The sequence below is a fragment of the Apteryx rowi genome, unplaced genomic scaffold, assembly GCF_003343035.1.
Source record: "Apteryx rowi isolate R43461 unplaced genomic scaffold, aptRow1 scaffold_3, whole genome shotgun sequence".
NCBI classification, from domain to species: domain Eukaryota; kingdom Metazoa; phylum Chordata; class Aves; order Apterygiformes; family Apterygidae; genus Apteryx; species Apteryx rowi.
In genome coordinates this window covers 6,477,203-6,501,917 of record NW_020449418.1, presented here as the reverse complement: position 1 = coordinate 6,501,917, position 24,715 = coordinate 6,477,203, and the positions used below count along the sequence as shown (strand labels likewise).

The 24,715-nt window shown below is 41.6% G+C and overlaps 3 protein-coding genes across 8 annotated transcripts in view; 2 read left to right on the top strand and 1 right to left on the bottom strand.

Annotated features, from left to right (window-relative positions):
* TAF5 (TATA-box binding protein associated factor 5) overlaps nucleotides 1–12,262 on the top strand; it is a 13,261-nt gene extending 999 nt beyond the window's left edge. Inside the window, exons 3-12 of the mRNA XM_026069675.1 lie at nucleotides 963–1,286; nucleotides 2,441–2,756; nucleotides 3,363–3,526; nucleotides 4,017–4,152; nucleotides 5,249–5,369; nucleotides 6,786–6,915; nucleotides 7,910–8,074; nucleotides 8,501–8,678; nucleotides 8,817–8,994; nucleotides 10,349–12,262. Coding sequence (XP_025925460.1) covers nucleotides 963–1,286; nucleotides 2,441–2,756; nucleotides 3,363–3,526; nucleotides 4,017–4,152; nucleotides 5,249–5,369; nucleotides 6,786–6,915; nucleotides 7,910–8,074; nucleotides 8,501–8,678; nucleotides 8,817–8,994; nucleotides 10,349–10,566 — 1,930 coding nt within the window. The 3' untranslated portion in view covers nucleotides 10,567–12,262. The remainder of the gene's footprint in view (nucleotides 1–962; nucleotides 1,287–2,440; nucleotides 2,757–3,362; nucleotides 3,527–4,016; nucleotides 4,153–5,248; nucleotides 5,370–6,785; nucleotides 6,916–7,909; nucleotides 8,075–8,500; nucleotides 8,679–8,816; nucleotides 8,995–10,348) is intronic.
* ATP5MD (ATP synthase membrane subunit DAPIT) lies at nucleotides 11,681–17,497 on the bottom strand. Of its 2 annotated transcripts, XR_003254182.1 has the most exons (5): nucleotides 17,396–17,497; nucleotides 15,691–15,788; nucleotides 15,508–15,603; nucleotides 14,423–14,484; nucleotides 11,681–13,933 (listed from the first exon to the last, which is right to left on the bottom strand). XR_003254182.1 is itself a non-coding variant. In XM_026069780.1 (4 exons), the coding sequence occupies exons 2-3, from the start codon at nucleotides 15,775–15,777 to the stop codon at nucleotides 15,511–15,513; spliced, it is 180 nt and encodes a 59-aa protein (XP_025925565.1). In that variant the 5' UTR covers nucleotides 15,778–15,788; nucleotides 17,396–17,497; the 3' UTR covers nucleotides 14,396–14,484; nucleotides 15,508–15,510. The 2 variants fall into 2 exon arrangements, 1 of the variants encoding a protein (XP_025925565.1); XM_026069780.1 differs by lacking the exon at nucleotides 11,681–13,933 and having other exon boundaries at nucleotides 14,396–14,484.
* A 160-nt stretch (nucleotides 17,498–17,657) lies between these two features.
* Nucleotides 17,658–24,715, top strand: part of PDCD11 (programmed cell death 11) — a 28,569-nt gene continuing 21,511 nt past the window's right edge. For 2 of the 5 annotated variants that reach the window (XM_026069777.1, XM_026069772.1), the window contains exons 1-9: nucleotides 17,658–17,738; nucleotides 18,825–18,936; nucleotides 19,598–19,732; nucleotides 20,767–20,934; nucleotides 21,851–22,012; nucleotides 22,392–22,515; nucleotides 22,890–23,071; nucleotides 23,596–23,703; nucleotides 24,208–24,414. In XM_026069777.1, coding sequence (XP_025925562.1) covers nucleotides 18,835–18,936; nucleotides 19,598–19,732; nucleotides 20,767–20,934; nucleotides 21,851–22,012; nucleotides 22,392–22,515; nucleotides 22,890–23,071; nucleotides 23,596–23,703; nucleotides 24,208–24,414 — 1,188 coding nt within the window. In that variant the 5' untranslated portion in view covers nucleotides 17,658–17,738; nucleotides 18,825–18,834. The other 3 variants (XM_026069775.1, XM_026069773.1, XM_026069776.1) reach the window with 3 other exon arrangements.

Below are 24,715 nucleotides of genomic sequence, written 5' to 3'. Positions count from 1 at the left end.
CGGGGCCGGGGCCGGGGCCGGGCGGGGAGGGAGCTGGGCCGCGGCCTGAGCCCCCTGCGTGGGGGAGGCCCCGCGCCGCTCGCCCTCGGGCAGGGCAGCCCACCGGGGCCGAGAGCGGGGAGCGCTGTCAAAGCGGAGGGTGCTTCCCCCAGACTTGTGCCCCGTCTCCACTAATGGCAGCGCAAGACGCCGAAGGTTTCCTTTGCGGCCAGAGGTGATGGTCCGAGATGCAGCTGCAGCGATGCAAATGAAAGGAGGCTCTATCTGCTTCTAGTCTGGGTCGCCAGCTGCTTGATATGCTCTCGGGATAGTTTGCGTTAGAGTGCTTTTAAGCAATAGGTTCCATGGAATGGCTTTACAGAATATTGAAAGTAGCGTGAAATTTTTGGAACCAATATGTCAGAGATTCAGTAAACTTTATACCATAAGTTAGCTTGTTCCCAGTATCACCTAATGTGATTGTTTTTACGTAGAAGATGAAGTGATGAAAATAAGTATTGACTGCTATGGAGAAGAGAGCTCTAAGAGTTGTTAGCCAGTGACAAAACGTCACTGCCCTGTAGTGGTTGTGTTGTGGTCTCGGTGAATTGTTCACTTGAAGCTAGTTTCTTGGGTTAGTAGAAGCAAAATAATTACAGTGGGCATATTTTACAGGCTCAGAAAGATTCTGTTTCTCATCTGACTGCTTCTAGTCTGAGCAGTAAAGAGAACTTATTCTGGTGCCATTAGTTGTTTCTACCTTTCCATGTAAAATCTTAGCAGAATTAGGCCATATGTTTGTATGTTAACTAACTTACAGGCAGCTGTTGGCAAGAAAGTATGAAAAATAGCTGAAGGTGCAAGAAGAATTGGCTGGCAGGCTGTAGTTAATGTGCTGCCGTCCCCCCACTCTTAATGTTGAAGCAGTGTTGAACAAGCACAAGACCTGGCGTTTGTGTTTTGCTCTGAGCGCTTCACTTTAGCAGAGGACGTGTGAGCCACTGTGCATTTGCTAGTTCTTTCCGTCTAGCTTACAAGCTCTTGTTATATGGTAATACTTTTGCAGTTGGAGGAGGTGTTGTTGTGGAAGATCAGCCAGATGTGAGTGCAGTATTATCTGCCTACAATCAGCAGGGGGACCCGACACTGTACGAGGAATACTACAGTGGATTAAAACACTTCATTGAGTGTTCCCTGGACTGTCACCGAGCCGAATTATCCCAGCTGTTTTATCCTCTCTTTGTGCACATGTATTTGGAATTGGTTTACAATCAACATGAGAGTGAAGCAAAGTCCTTCTTTGAAAGGTAATTTATTTTCATTTGTGTATTTCAATTAGTTTTGGTTTGCTACTTTGATTAAATCTGTGAGCTATAGTAGCATAGGTTCGTGTATATATATGAATACATTATTTTTCTTCTCTAATGGTGGAGGGATTTGGAATCTGAACGAACAGTATCATGGATTACTGTAACGGTTCTTAAATCCTTTTTCAATCTTTCATGTTACAAACATATGCAAACTGCATGCTTTTGAACTGTACATGTGCAGACTTTGAACCATCTTTATGATGGGCTGGTGGGAATTTGAATTGGCTGATGCAAATCATTAATGAAGAGATGCTGCTTTGTTAGGGAAAGATTACTGGGTCATTTTTTAACACTAGAAAATTGCACTGAAATGCCAAAGTAAGGTACTCTATAAATATTTACTAATGTCATGGCTTGCGTATAGAAATTCTTCAAATAAATTTGAAGTAATTTACTTATGGCTAACCTTCAATTTTCTGTGCTCCCACTATGTCTCAATCCTTTGAGGAGAAATTCAAGTTTCRTTTTTGTTGGGGGGTGGTGTTCAGACTAATTATGAAATGCTTCAACCCAAAACTTCTCYTCCCTTAAATATGGTCAGAAAAATTAGTTCTGTAAATGTAGTTAAAATGTTCCCTCCCACCAGGATTTTATAACATAATTTTGAGTAAAAATGGAAAACTTATTTTCTCTAGACTCATGTCAACTTTTAGATATTGCAAATGGAGAGTGGGAAACATATAAGTTCATTGTGAAATACACATATTCATGTAATGAATCAGCTATAAATACAAACAGTCTTACATAATCAAAAATGCTCTTAYTTTATGATACTGCAAATTAGGGTTTCTGTAAGTAAGCATGTTAGTGTAACTTCACTACAGGCGGTAACCCTTTGCTCATATGAAATTCTGTGAGCTTGCATTTGTTCTTCTCATCTTGGTTTTTAGCTGCTGTTGGATACTTTTACTTTGTACTGTAAATCACTGCTGTGTCCCCCTCCAGGATGAATCTTATTTCGGCAGTAAAAATATTTCCTTATATAGTTAGTAGCTCCCAAAAGCTCTTTACATGTTTCATGTTAATGTGTTCACTTAGGAAATAATGTTTTCATAATAAACACTTTATTCTATCTTAAATTGTTTCAATAGATTTCATGGGGATCAGGAGTGTTATTACCAGGATGACCTGCGTGTATTATCTAGCTTAACCAAAAAAGAACATATGAAAGGTAATGAGACCATGCTGGATTTCCGAACAAGCAAGTTTGTGCTGCGTATTTCCCGTGACTCTTATCAGCTCTTGAAGAGACATCTGCAGGAAAAGCAGAACAACCAGATCTGGAACATTGTTCAGGAGCATCTCTACATTGATATCTTTGATGGCATGCCTCGCAGTAAGCAACAGATAGATGCTATGGTTGGAAGCCTGGCCGGGGAGGCAAAGCGAGAGGCTAATAAAGCAAAGGTAAGAGGCAATGATTGTTGCACTTTTATTATTGAGCAATTCTAGAATCTCAGGGAGACATTTTTCGCTTTAGTATAGACTRACCATTGCTACTGGAGATCTTAAGAGACAGCATGAACAAAAAGGGGTGCAATTAGGTGCTGGCAGGAGTAGAGGGAGGTACCACTGGCTGGTCTCTGAAGAACCGCTTGAATCCCTGTGAGAGACAGTTCAGTTTGGTAGACTGAACACAAGGTTAACTCCTGAATTATTCGGGAATTATATGAATTATTATGTTTGTGTGGATCTTGATATACTCGCAGTACTACATAGACAAGATACGTAAGCTGTAGGGATTCTGCTTTAAGAATGTGCTAAGAGATGGTGGGAGAATTTGCAGTTGTCCAGATTGGTTGTTGGATAAAACAGCAGAACGTACACATTATCACATTGTTATAGGTTAACCAGTAATGTATGCAGCAATATTAAATATAATAATTTTAAATAGACAACTCTGTTATTCTACAGTCTTGGACTATTATGTTGAAGAGTTTCCATTTCAAAAAACACTTTTCCGTAGGAACAGCAAATATTGTTTTGTCTCATGCCTGTCTTATTGGCTTGCAGGTTTTCTTTGGTTTACTTAAAGAACCAGAGTTTGACGTGCCTTTGGATGATGAAGATGATGAAGGGGAAAATGAAGAGGGAAAACCGAAGAAGAAAAAACCTAAAAAAGATAGCGTAGGGTCAAAAAGTAAAAAACAAGACCCTAATGCTCCTCCCCAAAACAGGTAACAAGGAAATCATGTGTGGAGAGGGCTTGTTAAGTCCAGTCTAGTCATACCAAATCTGCATCATGGCTCACATGATTTTTTTTTTGGCTCTTTGGCTGTTCCAGCTGTAGCCGTAAGGCTTTCAAGGGAAGTAATAAAAAGCTTGGTGTATATTTCCCCTATTAAAATTTTATTCAGTTACCCTCTAATCTTTTCAGACTTGATTTGTTGTCTTCTTCCACTGCCTGTCTGGAATGAAATGTCTGGAAGAGCTATTGGCTCTCCTTTTTTCTTTTCTTCTTTTTTTTTTTTTGGTCTTTTTTTTTTTTTTTTTTTTTTTTTTTTTTTTTTTTTTTTTTTTTTGGTCAGTTAATCTTTTACATAGTCTTTCATTCTTTTAGTTCTTCAATTCTTGTTTCGTATTTTAATATTGAGATGTTGAGGTATCTGTGTTTAAATTGACAATATGGAAAGTGCTTTTAGTTCATAAAATGTGTACTGCTTGTAGAATTCCTCTGCCTGAACTGAAAGACTCTGACAAGTTGGATAAAATAATGAATGTGAAGGAAGCTGCAAGGCGTGTGCGTCTTGGCCCRGACTGCTTGCCCTCCATCTGTTTCTACACCTTCCTTAATGCTTATCAGGTTAGTAAAAGAAGGACTTGGGTAATATGGAAGAGGGAATCAAAGTGACAAACACTACTCTTAATAGAGAAAAAGGAAGCTCTGATGTGTGATTCTGTCTAGGTTTGTAGACTGAGATAGCTGGATTGACTGTTAAATAGTGATTCTGCTCTGTCTAAGACTTTCTTGGTAAATATTGAGGTCATAAGTTTGTAAGCACTTAAATCCTGGGACAAACCTGATACATGAAGTGAAACTGGCTCTGGGCATAAGCAAGCATGGCAGTTACTTAAATTAGCAGAGTGCTTGAAGGGACAAAATCTCCATGGCCCCAGTGCCCTCACCTTACAGAGTTAAACATTGGAAAGCCAAACTGGCAGCTCTTCCCGCCGCTGCAGGAAAGAGCAGCCGCCACTGCAGGAAAGAGCAGCTGCCACTGCTGCGAGGGGGCCCTCTGAGCAGAAACACTCATTTCCTGCACCCTGGCCACTCTCCCAGCAGCAGCAGCAAGGTGCAGTTAATGGCTCCTCTGCTTCCTGYGCCAGGAGCAGCCAGACTCTGGCCCCTAATACTCAGGATAGCAAAATCTGATGTTTATCCACAGTTTTGAGAAATYTTGTGCCATTTAGCTCACTACYTTCYTTTTTTCTTTTCTTTTCTTAACAGAGTTGGCAAGGCTTACTGSAGTATTTGGAATGAGCATCCTAACTCTTTAAAATAATGTTTAAAGACTTCCTTAAACTATTTAATTTCTATGTTTTTGCTCTGGTTTTGCTGTAATTCTTTCTTTCRCTTTTCATGTGGGACCCTAAGTGTATTTTGTAGAATACACTTGAATACAGTAGATAATTTGCCCTGAAATACTGGAAAACAGTACTGTCGTATTGTTATTAACCAGGCTTCGTTCATATATCTTTATTCTTCATGGCATAAGGATGTGTGTGTGTTCATTTCAAGTACATGTATACTTTCATCCAGTCTATTTTAGAATAATTTATTTATTTTTTTTTTTGTAAATCAGTCTAGTTAATTTTCTTACTAGTATTTAGGATTTTCTAGTATTCAAAATGCATCGTAAAAGATACAAACTTAATATAAATGGCTATTTTGTGTGTAGGGTCTAACTGCAGTGGATATTACAGATGACTCTAGCATGATTGTAGGAGGCTTTGCTGACTCTACTGTCAGAGTGTGGTCTGTGACTCCGAAAAAGCTACGTAGTGTGAAAACAGCAGCAGGTAATTAAATAATGCATGCTCATCTTAAATATTATGGTCTTATGACAGCTATGCTTTGTGTGAACAGAGAAAGATGTCTGTGTCAGGAGAATTGTCTTCAGCGGTTGTTGTCACTTCATTAATTTTGGAAGAAGCAACGTGCACAGATGTGTGATTGCATATTGTGTATTATAGTTAGCAATGTTTTTAAAGGGAACTTTCAGTGCCAGATAGAGGGGAAATCCTTTTTTTGTCGCTGAAAAGAAGTGTTGTAGCTTTGCTCTGGTCCCCAGTTGGGCATAATCCATAAGCATATATATCTTTTGTCGACTGATAGGTTATATTTAGACTTATATTTAGACTTAYGGAAAATCAGAGTTTGGATTGCCCAGAACGCTGGGCTGTTTGGTTGATGGTATGTTTAGCCTGACTTCCTAATGAGATAAGTCTTAGGCATCTGGTTCTATCAGCCTGTTCCTCCTCTGATTAACTTTTGAGCCCATTCACCATTTTCAGCCAAATTTGACAAGCGGAAGTCTTGGAGATGACTGTATTCCTACAGCTTTCCTGAAAATAATAATTCAGTAACAGTAATTTTCTTCTCTTTAGCCAGAAACAGTGCTGGAAAAGCTCCGGAGAGCTCAGTAGTTACCTGTTGTGCATGTCAGCATGCAGTGCTTGGAATTAGCCAGAGTGCGTCTTGCTTCYTGAGCGGATGGTAGCTATAGGGTGTAGGAGACAGCTGGGTATAGGGGATTTAGGGGAGAGACTAAAAGTATCTTGGGGTAGATCAAAAGGGGGAACTTTGAGGAGGAGGAGGAYGGAGGAAAATGTCAAGTATCTCAACACCTACACAAATTTGTGGAAACCAGGCTTCTTTAATTCCGCTGTTTATGAAACAGCGTGTTATGTTTGAAGCTAAATACCAAACCAACATTTCTTAATCTTTGTATTTAACTGGGATGTGGTTGTGGTATTCAGCAAACAGGAGCCTACAGACTAAAAGTTATTTTAAGTTGTGCGTAGTGTGTAGCTGTCAAAACACATTGATGCCTGAAGAATGTGTTTATGGCRTATTAACTTTCTGGGAAAAGACATGAAAATCTGGCATCTCTATCAAGAAGCTTTTAGTTTGTTTAGAGACTGGATGGTACATCTTAAAAAAATATATATATATACGAGGTTTAATTTATTTTAGCTCTTAGTGAAGACTAGAGAAAAAGYGGTTATTTATGTAAAGCATTGTTTTCACCTCTTACAGTGGTAAAAACACTTCTAAATGCCATTTTGAATTTCAGAATTACCAATTCCCAGGTGCTATGTCTTGTTCACTTCATACTTGCCTCTTAAAAAGAATACTATCTGTTTTGCTGTTCATGGCATTTGTCTTTGTTGAACTTCTGACAGTTGTTATGCATGAACTTTGAAATGTTACAGACCTCAGTCTCATCGACAAAGAATCAGACGATGTCTTGGAGAGGATCATGGATGAGAAAACAGCAAGTGAGTTGAAGATTTTATATGGTCACAGTGGACCTGTCTATGGCACCAGCTTCAGTCCTGATAGGTAAAATAAGTTTATGAGTTCCCTAGATAGCTTGTCTCGAGTCTTGATCGTATGCTACTGGATGTGAACATGTTGTTAATGCAGCTTTTTCCAGAAGGTTAAAGCGATTCTTGTGTACGCAGGTCCTAAGGAACTGCTGTGTATGAGTGTAAGTGCTCATTAAGCCCAGGCTGTTGGGCGTTGTCAGCTTTTACTGAAATCAATGAGAAGTTGAGGATGCCCAGCACTTTTCTTGAGATTCAGGACTTAAATGGCAAAATAGACCATCTTAATGGCAAACTGTAGTTTAAGCTGGGTTTTAACCAAGTGAATTGTAGAGAGGGAAACTACTGCAGCATTGATTTCACTTGTGATAATGCAAAACATAAAAATGGATTGAACATAGCTTCTCTCTGCACTTGCTCAAGTTTCCCTCATGTCCTAGAAGCCTTTATTTTCAAAAYGTATAGCATGGTATCTTTAAAATAGGAGATTTAAAAACATTTTGTAATTATGAGACTCTGGAGAGTAGAAAGTACATTTAAACAGCTAAAGTATTGCTCGCACGCACATGGCTACACGAGAAACAGCCATAGCAGAAACACAGCTGGGAAGCAAACTTTGTATGGAATCTTGACATTTTGTTTAGCATGTTCTTCTTGTTTTAAGTGATAGTGTAACAATTTACTGGTCATTCTTTTCATATAACTGGAATTCCTGACTAAAGACGAGCTGTTCCCCCCCCCCCCCCCAGTATTGCCATGTCATCAGAATTAGTGTCATCAACATCCCAAACTGTCCCTTTTTTTTTGCATAAGGACCTAAATATGATTCCTCTTGAATTGGTTTTTGTTGCTTACCTCACCGAAAGCGTTCATTTATATGTGACAAGCTAAACAACTGCTGGTCAATGGACAATTTCTCTTATCATAGAATTCTTATAGTATTTGTGTAGTGGATATACAGTCTATGTGTAAGTTCCATACATAACATGCTCTACTTTCTCCTGTGACAGAAACTATCTGTTGTCCTGTTCTGAGGATGGCACTGTCAGATTATGGAGTCTACAAACATTCACATGTTTGGTGGGATATAAAGGACACAACTATCCAGTATGGGATACACAGTTCTCTCCTTATGGATATTACTTTGTGTCAGGGGGACATGATAGAGTGGCTCGGTAAGAAACTGGATGACTTTTTTACTTGTAACTTTGTGGTGGATGCACCTTGAAAGCGACTAGCTGATATTTTCTAGCTCAGTYTCCTACTAGGAATGAATTTTATTTCACATGAATTAAAAAACATATATTTTGATGTAGTTTTATTTGCATTTCAACACATTAAATTATCTGAAAACAAATGCGATGGTGCGCTCTTATGTGTCTATCTAATCATAAGTATTCTCTTTCTATTGTTTAATGACCATGACAGGATATTCTTTCTTTCCATCTTCTGAAATACATACTTTTCCAAAGCAATCCRTGCTAATTTAGTAAACTGACCAGTAAGAAACCACTGCCTAATTACTTCCTGTATTCCTCAGTGTACAACAGACCTTGAACTTCATTAGGCTTTTCTTTATTAATAAAAGTTTTTCTTTCAAGCCTATGGGCAACAGATCACTACCAGCCTTTACGGATATTTGCTGGCCATCTTGCTGATGTGACGTGTACCCGATTTCATCCCAACTCTAACTATATTGCTACGGGCTCAGCAGACAGGACTGTACGGCTCTGGGATGTTTTGAATGGGAACTGTGTAAGAATATTCACTGGACACAAGGTAAAGGCATATCACTYGCAGCATGAAAGTGACCTTAATTCTGGGGTGAGATGTTGAAGAGCAGTGTTCAGAACAAATACAGCTTGACTGAAGGTGAGTAGACCTCATTAACTAATTCTGCCCACATGTGTGTTCCAGGGACCAATTCATTCACTGGCATTTTCTCCCAATGGACGATTTCTGGCTACTGGAGCAACAGATGGAAGAGTTCTGCTCTGGGACATTGGACATGGCTTGATGGTGGGAGAACTGAAAGGGCACACTGACACTATCTACGCACTCAGATTCAGTAGAGATGGGGAGATTTTAGCATCAGGTAAAACTCGCTGGAAACAGTGAAGTTTCCATTGCGCTCCGTCAGTCTGAAGCAGAACAATATAATGGATTCTTTAAACTGAGGAAGGCAAATTAGAATCACTTGCCTAGCAAAAGTAGCAGATTAAACTGGTACAAGTTGAGTGCGTACAGGACTGCTGAGTGTGAGCCCTCGCTACCCTGGGAACTGAAGGAAAAGTGTTACRCCATTAAAAGATCGTGCAGTGAAGTTCAGGATCTGTGTACAGTAGTGGCGGGGGTGGAAGCAGAAATTAGAAATAACTCTCAGGCTGAAGAGAAGTGGCTGTAGTAAGAGAGGGATGGGATATTGGAATGGGAGGGGGACAAGCRACAGGACTTGTAAGAAGAGAGGAAGGGATGAGTTATCCAGTACCTTAGTATTTCTTTATGCTAGATTTTTGATATAGAAATATGCATGTAATATTGCATATATATATACACACACACATAGAAATATGCATGTAACAATAGTCAGCCCTATAAGCAGTGGTACTTCTGAGGTCTGCTTGTTTTTCCAGCTTGTCTACATGAGTTCTCTGCTGTATAATATAGCAGAGCTCCTTCTCCAGGAGGAAGCACTAAATTTAGTCTCTCCAATTTTAGTCAGATGTTTTCATAAAATCTGTAGGAATTTATTAATTTTAAACTGTTACTCTGTTCTGTAAACTGGTTGAAATTAGCCAACGCATTCAAGGTACTGATAGAAAAAGCAATGCATGGACACTGCAATCACATCAGGATAACTTCCTTAGGAAGGGCTAAAAATAGTCTAGATTGGTTTTGTAGCATGTTCCTAACTGAAGTGCAGTGAGAATCCTCAGTGAGCCACGACCACAGGAGTGAAAGCTAAGACGGGRTATGGGTTTGATCCAGCCCACAGGCTCGTTCCTTCAATTTATCTGTTAATGCYCTAGTGAAAACAGGTCACTGGGCCTGTAATATGCTGCTGTCTTCCCTGTATGGAACAAAGAAACTGTCATTTGTGATGGGATCATAAACATGCCCTGAAATCGGCATCTAGCCCCCAGGATAGTCCTGTCTTCTCGATGCTGATCGATGTAATCCAAACCCATATACTTGGAGAAGGAAGTTCTTTGTGCTTTATCCACAGCTTTCGTTTTAGGTTACCTGAGGGCTGCAATCCTGAGGACTTTAATGTGTGTTCATTTATGTTAGAGGCTTGTTAAAATCTGTTTGTTTGCAGGAAGAGGGCATAAGTAATCACTGTTACGAGCAAACCTAGCTCTGTGAGCTTTATTTTTTGCTAACTTGATCCCCAATAACTTTTTGTAAAGTGTAAGACCTTAAACTGTTGTTCTTCATTTTCTTCTTAGGTTCAATGGATAACACAGTTCGGCTGTGGGATGCTGTGAAAGCATTTGAAGATTTAGAAACTGATGATTTTACTACTGCCACTGGACATATAAACTTGCCTGAAAACTCACAGGACTTGTTACTAGGTACATACATGACCAAATCAACCCCGGTTGTACACCTCCATTTTACACGCAGAAACTTGCTGCTAGCTGCAGGAGCCTATAGTTCACAGTAAACTATGAAGCTATAAGACTGACTGTGCCAAGTCATTGCAGTAGTGACCTCAGGATTTGAGACAAGGAGGAATGTCTTGTACAGGTGGACCCCACTAGTTTGTTCCAGGAAAAACAAAACAATGTAAGCTAATGCAAGCAGCATCTTCTGAGTTCTGCATTTCATATTTATCCACAATTTGAAAATACTGGAGATTCACAAGACATCGTGGCTTTAAGGGAAGGAATTGTTTCATGGTGCTTTTGATATATATATATGTATATGAAAATGGCTGTCTCCTCTCAGAGATGGTTTTGAGCTCTACTGAAACTTTTGGAAAGTTAACAGCCTCCATATGTGTTCTCAAACAGTTTTTTAAAGCACTTAATTTACGGTTGGCAAATGTTTACTCAATCTCAAACATAGTCAAAAACTGTTCAGATAGATACATTCAGAAAAGGTGACTGTAGTGGAATTCACCATAGCCTGGGCTGGGCAACAGGTATGGTGAGAGTAACACTGCAACAAATAGGGCATTGAAAAAGTAGGCCCAGCAGGCAGAGGCTTGTGGGGAACTACAAGGAAGTTAGAGGTATAGCTTTTATGTATCCAAGTATTAAGTCCTGAAAAGATTTCAAGCTCCTGTGCTCATTTGAGATGTCAGAAATGCAGATCTTGTCATTCTGTTTTCAGAGGTAGCCTAAATGTTTTGTGTGATACGCAACCAGAAGTGAAACCTGAACACTTTCTTGTATGAAAAGAAGGGATTGAGCCACAACTGAAATACTTTACCCACTCTTAAAAACAGTGGACTTGCCCCCTTTTGCGGTATATTAGAAAAGATCTAAAGAGCTTTAAAAACCTGCTTCCTTTCTGCATAAGATTTAATGTATCAAACTGTAGTGAAGAGCCAAGAAAATGAAACATTGCAGAGCAAAAAGATTAATCAGTCCTAAGTGTAGAATCAGTTTGCTTTTGAAGCTTTTCAAAGGTCAGCTTGTCTGCTGAGGTGACAATTTCCACCCACCAAAACACATTATTCCAGCACCCCAGTAAGTCTTCCTGGAAAATCAGTAAAGCTCAGAACTTGATTTCTAAGGAAAAATCAAAACATGCAAAACAATGGAAGGTTTAACTTCTTTCTATGTCTTTTAATAGAAGTAACAGCACCAAAGGACAGGCCCCATTTCTTTCAAATCTTTTACAAGCTATACGGGGGGAAATCTGTTTTGCATTCCTCACTACTTCCAGTAAGAGCTTGGACACCTGTACAATCTGCTGGCTCTCTAGAGAAAATAAGAAAAGTGAGACTTGACATTTCTAAGGTAAAGTGAACAGAGAACTACCTCCCATCTCACCCTTTCTCTGCTTCTAACCCTTGGAGTAAAGGTACATTGCATGTCAAAATAAAGGGTGGAAAATCCATTAGGAAGCTCACCTTGAAATCCTCTCTTTAAGGAAAAAAAGGTTAAAATTAAATTATTATGGAGGGGTTTTTTTTGTGTGTTATGGCTGAGTTGTTAGTACTGGTACCTCAACAAAACTTCCTAGCACTCGATATGAGCAGTTGGATTTTAGTACAGTTATGGTAAATCAAACAAGTTACCTAAAACAAACATGTACAGTTTTGAGAGCTTAAAAAAAACCTGCCACATTCTGCCTTTGTATTTTGTACAGTTTTATACTTTTGATATTATAATAAATACTAAAACCACTTAGTTTGTGTCTATAGACTATGTTACAGGAAGACATTTTCTTCCCTTGATAGTTGCAATGGAAGCAAGACCACTGCTGGTAAGTGTGAGCACTGCTAAGGGAAACAGTAATTTAGAAATGGGTAATTGATAACTTATGTTTAACTACTTAATGCAATTTAGTTCTAACACTGGGTGATGGGTTCTAGTTAATTAGGTGCATTATATTGTTGCAGCAACCATTCACCTGAAAGACTGTATGTAGTGGAGGCCTGCTATGCAAACAAACTGATAGGGGGGAGAGAATTTCTTTGAACTGCACTCTTTCTCCACTAACCTGTAACAGCTCATGTCCATCTGCTGCTGCCCTCAGCTCAGGAAGTATGCTTGTATGCTTCATCAAAAGTCCCAGGTTTAACCCCTGCTGCTGGCAGCCTTCCAAGAAGCATGGTGTTGTTTAATCACATTCACATGTCAGCTCTAACATGAAATCTAAGGAAAACACTAGATTTTAACTGAGAAGTAGAAAGGCAGTGGGTGGAAAACACGGAAGACAAACCRCAAGTTTTACTTCAGTGGTGGGCAGGGAGCAGTTACATGCATCTAGTTGCAGTAAGAATACCTCATCTAGGAAAAAGAATCACTGATCTACTAGAGTCTCTSTCTGTGAATATGCAGGGTGAGGCCAGGTAACTAGCCACAGATCTCCCCCTGTACTATTCTCTAGCAACTTCTAGAGATATAACAAGTCTAACACATAGTGGCTTTCTGCAATGTTTTAAGTGGGCAATAACAGCTATGTCTTGCAGAAAGCTGGTTAGTGCTCAGGACTCTTGTTACAGGAGTCTTGTTACAGGAATTTAAGCTCCATTAAATCTCTAAGGTGATTGTAGCATACTTTTTTCCATCTCCTGTGATCCCACAGCCTCTGACTGCAATGCACAACATTATAGCCCCCAGCTGAAATGAATCTTTTGATGAATTGAGCCATATCCCTTCACCCCATAAGATGGTCAGGGCTGAATAGGAATAAGGGCCTTTAAACACTATGTGGAACACTCATATAAGTTTGCCCATGTTTGTGCTGAAGGGGAAGACTCAGCTTTGCTCCTGTTGGCTACAAGCCGACTGTTTAGTACTTGTTTTGATCTTAGCCAGGAAGCTCCCCCAACTCTAATTGTGTTAGTCATCCAACTTCAATAGTATTTATCCTTCACAGTCTCCAGAAAGGTGCAAAACACTTAGCCCTGATGCAGCACAGTACATTCCAGGTTGAACAGGTAACACACAATCCATTATAAGGATTTAATATCAGCAAGAAGTAAGCCATTTTCTTTCTGGCAGTTACCTCTGCAAGAGAGGCTCGTAACAGAAAAAAAGCTTAAATACCATATTTAATAGTTGGGCTCCAGCACCAAGCTCTGCAGTTCATTGTTTTGGTCCTCTTAACTCCCCCATCCCCAATCTCTCAACTAAGGTGACTAAAGCAGCCCAAGGCAAAAGACTCTCAGCTGAATGCTCAGGAGACACTGCACTAGACAATAGCTTCCTAATCTCAATGTTATCTAAGTGATAAGCAAAAGAAAACAAGCACCTCCATATAAGCAATCTTTTGTCCTCCTTGGGAAAAGAGGGCATGCACACTAGATTTGATCAGTTGATGTTGGGAAGTTTTCCATCCAAAGCAAACAGGTTCTGTAATGATAAGTTGCACAATACAGACAACTGAGGCAGAAACAAATCCTGTTAATCTGCATCAATCCGCTATGAGTGAAAGAGCCATGGTTTCCATTTAAGCTTTTAAAATACTAAGAATCCAAAAGACGAGAGCAACCAGGACAATTAGTTAACTGCAAACCATGTAAGCTTACTGCCATCCAGTAAATCATTTGGAAGCGCGGAGATGCTTTTATCAGCTGCAAGCTCTGTGCTTCGTAGGACATTCATGCTGCTGAGGTCTTTCACAACCAAGTTGCTACTGGTACTCAGRACATTTTAGGATGATGTGTCATAACAGCAAAAGAGTTAAGTCAGGCTAGTCATGACAACAATCAGCTACTGCACTACAGATAAGTATTTTTGACAGAGGGGGGAAAAAAAAAGCTAAGTGTCACAATTCTGCTCTGTTGCACCATTTCATATTATAGATAAAACAAGTCATTGTATAGATTTTATTAGACTAGCCATAACAGGACATCAGCTTCTGTTACAGTGACACAGATGGGAGGTTCAGTCATGCCAGCAACCTGCCAACAGAAGAGAGATCAACCATAGCAAGTCTTGCACAGTGATACTGGTAACCAAGTATCCCTCTCCCTTAAGCCCAAACAACTTTAGTTAAGAGCAAACTTGACCATACCCAAGACAAAAAATGATATTCTTTTAACATGCTAAGCTTATTGTTTTCCTATTACTGCAGATAAGGACAGTCCACAATTTTTTTTTTCAAAATGCCATTTCAGTGGGAATTTTGTATTTGAAAGCAGACTTGAGTATTTGCCAGAATTTTGCAACACTTGTTTGTTGCTATACCAGAACATAAAAGGCTACTAAGCTATATCAGATTTGGCCACATGGACCTTCTTTTTAACGTGCTCTAACTCACAAGTCAAATGCTTAAGAAATAAAAAACCAGCCACCCATACGGGCTTAGTTCACCCTTGCAAAGATTCACTATATTAGTCTAAGCACTCTTCTATAGGACCCTTCCATAATCAGGTGTGCAGGGTATATAGTTTCTTTGTATGGTGCTTCTTTACTGTTTAAAGCAAGGTTTGAAGAGAATGCATTAATCTCTTCTTGGAATTCTCTAATACTACTAACAAATGGGGCCTCAAATATTACTTTATTATTTCTATACCCTATGAAGTGACAAGTTAGCCCCATTTTACAGCAAAAAGTCGGGCTAGAGGCACCTAACAGTTTTAGGCAAAACTTGACACACCTAGCTGCAACACCCTTCAATTCCCCCTTTCTTGCTTCCTCTTCCTCCCCTCTATAAGGTCTCTAATCCTCTTCACCATTCCAGAAGAGTAACAATCCTGGTAACCCATAGTTTCTACATCCCCCATTAGCAACCTACTTCTTTCAAAATACCCCAAAGCAAACTGACTTTTTATTTACCATTTTAAACCTCAACTGAACTATGAAGTTCACATGCCTACGCTTCTATCTCTAATCATATTTTGTTAGCAACTTATGCTTTGTCACTCTTTCTTCTTGAACTGGCATGGAATCATTTTGGTCCTGGAAGAACACCAGCCACTTACCATTTACTTTTCTGCCACAGCAGGAGTTTTCTTTTTAGGCCTAAGCTTGAAGTATAAGATGATCATTGCAATGCTTGTATATGTCGCTATTACATACTGAAAAATATAAAAGGTTAGTTTCAGTCTAAAGCCCCCAAAACACCATTATGCTATACCACAGAAGTTAATTTACATAATACATACATTCCTCCTGCCTGTGATGGTATAGGAATTGAAGTATTTCTGAAATCCAGTGAACTGGTGTTGAGATCCCGAGTCATGGCCTGCCATGGTCACTTGTCCTAACAAGCAGTAAAGTTAATGAGTTTTACAGTAAGTTGGGACAGGATGAATAGATAATCATATTAAACTCTACACTGAGCTTAATACTTCCATCATCAAATATTAAGTCTGCCTCAGCACATTCAACAGACAGTGAATATACATAAGGAGTAGGCATATTCAGAGCATTTTATCTTAAAATACAATGCTACACAAGTGACATGAATGGAGATACGGAAATTAGGGGTTCTGGACAGGAAGAACATTCATGATTTTCAGAATTCATTTGACTGAGTTAAATCATGAGAAAAAAAAAAAAATCAGTATGATGAAGATGCAAGGGAAAATTCTTTAAAATACTTACAAAAGAGCAAACTGCCAGTCCTGCCTACAACCATTCAAAAGAGGCAACCTTCTACCAGTTGTTTAAAAATTTGCAATACCTAATCAAGATAAAGCTTCACTAGTTCAGCTATGACATTGTCTCAATTCCATATCAAAAACTGGTTAGCAAGCTTGGGACTAGACCACTCCTCTATTTTGTGATTCCATATCCACTGCATCTTATGTGCCCACCCTGCGCACTCATAGATCTGGCTTTAAAAAAAAAAAAAAAAAAAGTGCGTGTGTGTGTGTGTGTGTGTTTTCCTAGTTAGTTTTCAGCTAGATCAGTGAGTTGACTAAGCTTCACAGCATTACACAGCACTGTGAAGTGCTTTCACAGGTACAACAAAAACACCAAGTACTGGGAATACACTTTTGAGTTTTGTCTGTGTCTAGACCAAAGTTCTAGACCTACTGTAAGAAGCTAGTTAACATGAAAGTATGCAGACTGGCATGGCAATAATATACATTTAGAATCACACAACAGCTGGGGTTGGAAGGAACCTCTGGAAATTGCTGAGCCCAACCCCCTGCTCTCAGCAGGGTCAGCTAGAGCAGGATTCCCAGGATCGTGTCCAGAAGGGTTCTGAATACCCCCAAGGTTGGAGGCTTCACAGTCTCCCCGGGCAACCTGTGTTCAATCACCCTCACAGCCAAAGAAGTTTTTTCTCATGCTTGAGGATACATTTTGCTTATGCTTAAGGATTTTTTTTATATTTAGGATAAATATTTGTTATGTGGTAACCCAGCGCAGAAGCGGCACAGGCGCTGTAGGGTCATCCACCGAACCAGAAGCAGGCAGCGGTGCGACACCGCCAGCACGCTCGCAGGAGAGGGCTACGAGGACCCTCCTCAGCAGGCTCCTCGCTCATCGACGCAACTGCTACAGCAGCCTGACCTACCGCGTAGCTCCCGGGCATTACCGGGCCAACGGCCCTGCGGCAGGGCTGATCATACACCACCCGAGAACATCAGGTAAGTAAAACCCCTGAACAGCGGCCCCGGGCGGCGCGGGAAGGCGAGGTCATCGCCGCAGCGACGCGGAGGGCCCAGGGCAGAGCCGGGACCCCCAAACGCGGCCCTTCTCCCTCGGGGCGGCCCAGTGCCCTTGACCGGCGCCGCCRCCACCCGCTCGCCCCAGCCCCTCGCCGAGGGCCGGGCCCAGCTCGCCGGCGCAGGAGGCCGCGGCCCCGACACCCCCTCGGGACGGGTCACCCCCTGCCTGCGGGGCGCCCCCAGGTACCTGGACTGCAGCCGCTCTCTAACCGCCGCCGCTACGCTCTGCCCTTCGCCAGCGCCCTCCCACAAAATGGCGGCCGCCGGCGCCCACTGGGCCGCGCGCGGGAGGCGCGGATTGGCTGCGCCGCCGAGGGGGCGGTCCTCCCCGCCCCTTTCCCCTCTGGTTGGCCGCCGGGCGCACCTGCTACTTCCGCTTGCCCTTTGCCCCCGCGCGCGTTGTTTCCGGGCGGCGCAGCGGCCGCACGTGCAGCCGAGGGAGGGCGGCGCGGGCGGCTCCGGCCCTGCTCCCGGCCCGGCGGCAGCGAGGGAGGGACCGCGGGCCCCGGAGCGCCGGGAGCCCCCGGGAGGTGAGGGAGCCCCTCGGGGCGGCTGGTTGCGCGGCCGCGGGTCGCTGCGGGAAGGCCCGGGCGGTGCCGGGTTACCGCGCTCTGGTCAGAGCGGCGTCTGCGCTGAGAACACGGGAAATCTCTTCTGGCTGTTAACTTAATTTTTTTTTTAAGAGTGTTTAATCCAAAGTTGAGACTGTCTTGGGAGCTGGGTGCAGCTTCTGTCCCTTCCCGCTGTGAGAAGTGAGGTGTGGCAAGGTGGGACCCGGCTTCGCTCTTGAGACCTCGGTGACTGGATAGTCCAATGCACCCGTTTCAGTTACCAGCGGTGGAAAATGTCTTGCTGTTGAATGGGTCTTTTGATTAAGCATGTTCTGATGAACTTTAATTTTATTACGTACTCTTCTATTTAAAATCCTGTTTTAAATGACTAATACACCATTTAAAGGGCTCTCAAACTAGCATGCTAATACCAATTTTCCGTGTAAATGCTGTAGTCATAAGTAATAAATAGAAAGTGAACCATGACCTAATAAAATAAGGCTTTATTTAGTACTTGAAGCAAAGTAAGGTTAAGTATAACTGGTAAATTAAATACCTATAAGCCTATACTTCTAGTTTGCACAACAAAGTGTGAAGTTATATCAATTTTTAAGGGCAACACCTTGAAAGTCAAAATGCAGACCAAGCTTACTTATTGTTTAAATCAAGATTTTCTGCTTAATGACTAAAGCTGGTAATTTCAGCTTGTCCATTTAGTGCAATAGAGGCCTATTCAGGGAATATATATTGCTAAAACACTTTCCTGAATATGTGTACAGTGCTTTAATTGCCTTAGAAATTTGATACTTTAGTCAAGTAGAATTGGACAATAATAAAAAATGTTAGGGATACATGTGTTTAGATGGACCCTCACAACACTTCAGTCTARTCAAATGTTAGATACATTTAGGTAAGAGTTTAGGTTTTGTTGCTGATGAATTGTAAAGTAGCCTTCTGAATTCTTGTTTAGTTTTTGGGTAATTCACTCTTTTGACTTTTTTCAGTGTTGGTGAGGAGCAGTCATAACAACTGTATATTTAATCTGTTTTATTGTTTGCCCCATAGAAGTGCAAACATGGCATCCATGGAAGAAAACTTTCCTCGAGGTGGCACCCAGAAAAAACACACAGAGGGAAAAACAGCCAAGCCAAAGATAGAGCAGGACAACTTGTTTGATGTATGTTGTTTACATGTTCTCAATTAACTCTTCTCGGAGCTCTTCCACTGTCAAAATATGGCCTGAAATCCTTCCTATCCCTGACTTCTCTAGATTTTTCTGATATAGTTTGTGTTATTGGGACTTCAGGAAAGAGATGTCTGCTGACATCCACCTGTCTTGTGACCTTTTAAAGGTCTTGCATATCTGATACATGGTGAATGTGATGACAAAAAGTTCAATCAAAATTACTGATCAGGCTTCAGCATTTTAACATTCCACAAGCATCGGATCCTGAGTTACTTGCTTCTGCATGGCTGGATTGGACCAATTTGTACAGTGATGCTAAAGCCAGTGGACGTAGACCAAGTTTGTTAGTCTTTCTGTTTAGTAGTAGATGTTGCAGATCACTTTTGCCACGTACTTCTGAACAGGAATTGTGTTTTTTCTCCCACTCCAAGTTTTACAGTTTTACAGATGGGCTGGTCAGCCTCAGCCCAAAAGGAGATATCTTGAAAGACTTGCATGTAGACACACAGTGATTAGCAAGGGCATTCCCTTTTCTCTACAATCCTAGTATTTTCCTCTAATTTTATTTCTAGCAGTGGAGTTCTTCCTTAGCGTAGTGGTCACCTCTTTACTTACTTTTATTATTTTCTTGACTGATTTTAATCTCCTTTAGATCCATCATGAAGAACAAACACAGAAAAGAAAAAGGAGTCAAGGAGATCAAGGAAAGCAGAGGAAGAAGTTCAAGCCGGACAAAAAAGCCACTTCTAAAGACAATGCTATGAATTTTGAACCACTCACGGTTGAGGTTTGTGAATAAGTATTTGGTTTTGTGTGCATCTGTTGTTTACAAGAAGATGGTGAGCCAGGATCTGCATGAGGCTTAAAAAAGGGGGAAATATTTCTTTTATAATAGCAACCTTGGTAGTTAGTTAATGATAGCTTGGAAGAGGTACTAATCTTTGTGTTTTTAGGGTCTAGGTCAGTGTGTGCTAGAGCCCAGAGTGAGATGTATGTGATGGGCATGTTGTAATGCATCAGTTGGAGTTKCTAGTGATTCTTAAATCTTTCAAGGGAACAAAAACTTCTTGTCAATCCCAGGTTGGGTTCTAGTGTGGAAAGACCTGGCATGTGTGCCAGTGTGAGAACTCCATGTCTGCTTTGGAAAGAAAATCTTATTTCAGAAGTGCACCATGAATTTTGTGGGTCAAATGACTGAGAACTGATGCATGGTTTCTACAACTGTAGACGTTTCTCTTGAGCATAGTGAGCCCACCAGTCATTCCTGTCCCCGTGACAAGATAGAGATGTTTTCCAGTCTCTTCCCATACACTGACAGGTTGTTTTCCAGGCTGTTTTGTGGATTTCTTCTCAGTATTTATAGAGGTTCTAGAATAAGGCCTTTTTTGTTGACTCCTGTCACTTCCGATTATTAAGTACTTATGTAACTGGTGGATCCATTTTGATTATGGTGTGAGTTAAGGTGCTAAATGCTGGTGAGCTCCTTTTTGGTTTTGGTGTGACATCAAAAATGGAGCATGGGACTGGAACTTTGGAGACATGAGTCTGTTCTAGCCCTGTCACTGACCTGCTGGATATGTTACTTTATCTGTTTTCCCCTAGCAAAATGGGGAGGAATTCTGATCTGTACAGAACGCATTATAAAGTACTGGGTACAAGTATTATTTCAGCCATTTTGGGGGGTGGCATGGTAGACATTGCATATTCTTTCTCATTAAACCTGTAAATAAAGCAGTGATTCAAGAGGAAAACATATCTATCACAYTGTTATCATTCACTTGCCAAAATATCCACCAAATGCTGATCTTTCTGCTTTCCCAGGCGCTCTGTGAGGGGATGCTGCTTCTTGGTTGTATAAAAGAGGTCAATGACTTCGAATTAGTCATCAGCTTGCCCAACGGRCTTTCTGGGTTTGTCCCAGTGACACAGATCAGCGATGCCTACAGCAAGATGCTGAGTGAACAGGTGGCCAAAGGAGAACTCCTGGAGGTGAGACCTTGGATCTGGGCTGTGATTTGTAGCAGGGAGCTGGGGAGTATTAATTAATAAGATCAACCCAAAGGTCTTGCTGAGGAAACTGGCTTCTGGTGTCTCACAGCAGACTTCAGTTTGCCTGCAGTGGCTCACCCTTAGCTAAATGGTCCATGAACTTCGTAGACAGTCCGTTGAACATGAAGAAATTTGTGCTCTCTGTTTGCTGCTGTAGCTAAATACTGATCCCTGGCTGTGTGCAACGAAGGGAGGAAGTTAAGGAAGTGCGTGGAAGATGATGTGAGGATGGAAAGGTCTCTCAGTGGGGCTTGGGGAGTAGTACAGTCCTTGAAATTTCCTTGTGTGATGTACTGTGCAACGTGCTGTTAGGCAGTGCTGTTGTAGACTGACCTTGGTTTGGACCATGCTTTTCCAAGCAGCCTTTATAATTTCATGACAATGTTGATTGCTTGAAAAAAAGAGGAGGGAGTAATATGTTAGCCCATCTCTCCAGCGTCAGTGATCCTTAAATTTTGCTAAAAAAGGTGATGTGGAATGTGGGATCTGTGCAAGGTAGTAATCTTTTGTTGGTGGTGTTTCCCTCTGCTGAAGAGGAAGCTGAGATGAGGGTCACTCTTGGCTCTGTAGTTGTGCTTTGATCCTCAGCTACAAGCTCCTGACCCCGGTCCCCACAGTATTGCTTTTCCTTTTTAAGCAAAACCTGCCAGACTTGCTAACGTCATGTAATTTCATCCTTGCCTCTATACTGAAAGACCGATGTTTGTGGTATTTCTTGCCTTTTATTGTACTGTTGACAGGGAAATAGAACTTTCTTAGGGGGTTTTGATTTCAAAAGCTGCTTCAGTAACAAACTCTGATCCTCTTGAATTATTTAATATTGTTTTTTTACTCTCTTGATCATCTTGCTGGGCAGGACTTGAACTCTCTCTCGGACATGTATTCTCCAGGGACATTGGTCAGATGCATCGTGACCAGTGTTGAGAAAAGTGCTGATGGACGTCAGAGTATCAAATTGTCGATCAATCCCAAAAAGGTCAATAAGGGTCTGAACGCTTCAGCACTAGCATCAGGCATGGTACGTATTCTGGGTCTGCCGTGGCCTCCCTAGGCTTTGGAGGTGCCCCTTGCACAACCTGCCTTGTAGGGGTGCTTTTTTGTTTAGTTTTTGTTTCCAGCTTTATGGTTGCAGGCACATGCAATTAGAGCACCTGCTATTTCTGAGCATCCCAATTTTTTTCCCTACTGGTTTGTGGACTCCATACATACATGGCTGGACAAGGGGAGAGTTGAGACCCCACTGCCAGATGAGCTCTGTAGTAGGAAAGAACATAATGTTCTTTCTGCTGCTCTGACAAACTCAGTACTCTGTTCTCATGAAACAGCAGACTACTGCACTCTCTGCAGACTCAGCCATTTCTTCACATTACTGAATTGCAGTGTTTTTCTCCCAACAGCTGCTCTCCGGCCTAGTGTCTAGTGTGGAAGACCATGGCTACCTCATTGATATTGGAGTCAGTGGGACTAATGCATTCCTGCCTCGTCAGAAAGCYCAAAGTTACATCAAATTAGTCAAGAAAGGTAAGAAGTAATCAGAGAGAAAAACGCTGGGGTAGAAATGGAGGTGGAAAATGGCAATGATCAGAGCCTTTTATATCTGTGGTACTAGTACACCTCAGTGAGATTGAGTCAAAGTGGGGTCTTTGTGAGTTGCTGAAAGCAGTGGCTTTGTGGCTGGCGTGGAACAGGCCGCTAGGTTTCACCCTGTTTTCTGATAGACCATGTTCTCATTCCAAGACCTTCCATCCCTGCTTGCAGTAGACTTCAGTTTGATGGGAAGAAGTTCAAACTTGAAGAGAGGGAACTCTGAAAAGGCTTGGGATAGGGCTATAGGCAGAAGGGAACCCCTGAGTGCTCCTGATGGAGGTTTTATGCTGTGTGTCTTGCCTTTGTAGGGCCTGATTTGAAGATAGGCCAGAACCTGAACTGTGTCATTGAGGAAGTGAAGAAYGAGGGAAGAATTGTCCGTTTGTCCATTGATCGGTCAGAAGTTTCTGCGTCCCTTGCAACAGAACGACAGAACTGGACGCTCTCTAACTTACTGCCAGGACTGGTGGTAAAAGCTCGAGTGCAGAAGGTTAGCACTGTTTTTTTRAGTGTTCCTGAATGTGGGGGTGCAGGTGAAATGGAGATGGAAATTTATGCCCTGGAAAATTTTGTGTTTGTGCTCCATTACTTTAGAAAAACAAATACAATTTTCATTAAAAATATTCCCATCGCATTCACCTAAGGTCCAATCTCTGCYCTGGTTGTGATGATGTGAGTATAAAGGTTTCGGGCTGGAGATGGTGATGAACCTTGAAACAGAACAGAATCCAGTTTATGCTTCTCTGGCCATTGCCTAGGAAAAGTATTCAACAGTTTAGCAGTAGACTTCAGAGTAAGCACAGTTTTAGAAAAAAACCTGAAAGACCATTTTTACAAAGCAATGTAAAAAGATGTAAAAAGCAGAACTGTTAGCAGTTTGTCTCTCTCTTTTGAGGTACTTGTTGTTTTGCACCGAGAGTGACTTTTTGTGAAATGTGTCCATTATTCTTTGAAACTGAGAAACTGAGCACAAATTTTATTTGGTATCTCRCATAATTTCCTTCCCCTTTCTAGGTGGCCCCATTGGGGATCACTCTGAGCTTTCTGTCTTCCTTCACTGGCCTTGTGGATTTCATGCACATGGACCCAAAGAAATCCCTGAACTATTCTCCAAATCAAGTGGTAAGGAGAGGGTGARGCACAGCTGGAGTTGGTAATGTTACTTAGAGCATCTCTTATCTTCTTCAGCAGCATTTTGGTGAAGAATTTTTTTTTCAATGGAATCATCTGTGAAATCTTACTGATGATGGCCTCTCGTATTTGAATTCTGATGATGGCCGCTTTAGAGCGGTAAAGAGCAAAGCCATTCTTGGGGTAATGGAAGACTTGTGTGGGAGGCATGAGACTTGTGAAGGATGGGAAATGACTTTAGCAGTCATGTTCCTCTCGCCACACTGGTACCAGATTAGCCCATACAACTTGAACAATGGATAAAAGCAAAAATCCCAGATCTGTGAAGCTGTTAGAACTGAAATGATGTCTTAGTAGCAATATTGGAAAGTGCTTGTACATGGGCAAAGAGTTCAGGTACCAAAGATAACATCTAAAAACACGAGTGAGGTGGCTTTCTCTGCTTCTGTTTATAAGTCGGTGTTTAACAAGCATTCTGTCTTCTCCTCATCCCAGGTGAAAGCTTGCATCCTCTCCATTCACCCCACCTCCAAGGTGGTGCGACTTACTCTACGGCAGGCCTTCCTCCACCCTGGAGGATCCCCGAACCAGCTCTCCAGTGATCGCATGGGGGCAGTGGTGGAGGAGTCAACGGTGAAGGCCTTCTTCAAGCAGTTTGGTGCCATTTTTGAGCTTGATGATGGCAGCCTTGCGTTTGCACGGGTAAGTACCAGGGACTGAATGAGCAGTGAGAGAACTCCTCCSTAGCTCTCCTGGCTTCTTGAGGAAGAAATTTAGGAGGATGTTTTATTTTGTTTTTTATGTTCTTTGTGAGGAAAAATGCAACAAAATTAGGACAAAGTGGAAGATGTTTGCTAAATCACGCTCCCCACTGTCCAGGTTTGTAATGGAGGAGGGTTATTGTGAAAGAACTGGTGCAACCTGTTGCACAAAGGGAGTATATTAGAGGAAGGGTTTTGTGAGATGCTGCCACTTTAACCTAAGCTTCAAGTCAGTGCTTCCT

What these genes read in the sequence shown, in the direction of transcription:
- ATP5MD (XM_026069780.1), bottom strand. Translation starts at nt 15,777, where the DNA reads ATGGCAGGCCATGACTCGGGATCTCAACACCAGTTCACTGGATTTCAG. An exon ending in CCATCACAGGCAGGAGGAAT is followed by an intron (nt 15,604 to 15,690) that starts GTATGTATTATG and finishes TATATTTTTCAG; the next exon opens with TATGTAATAGCGACATATAC.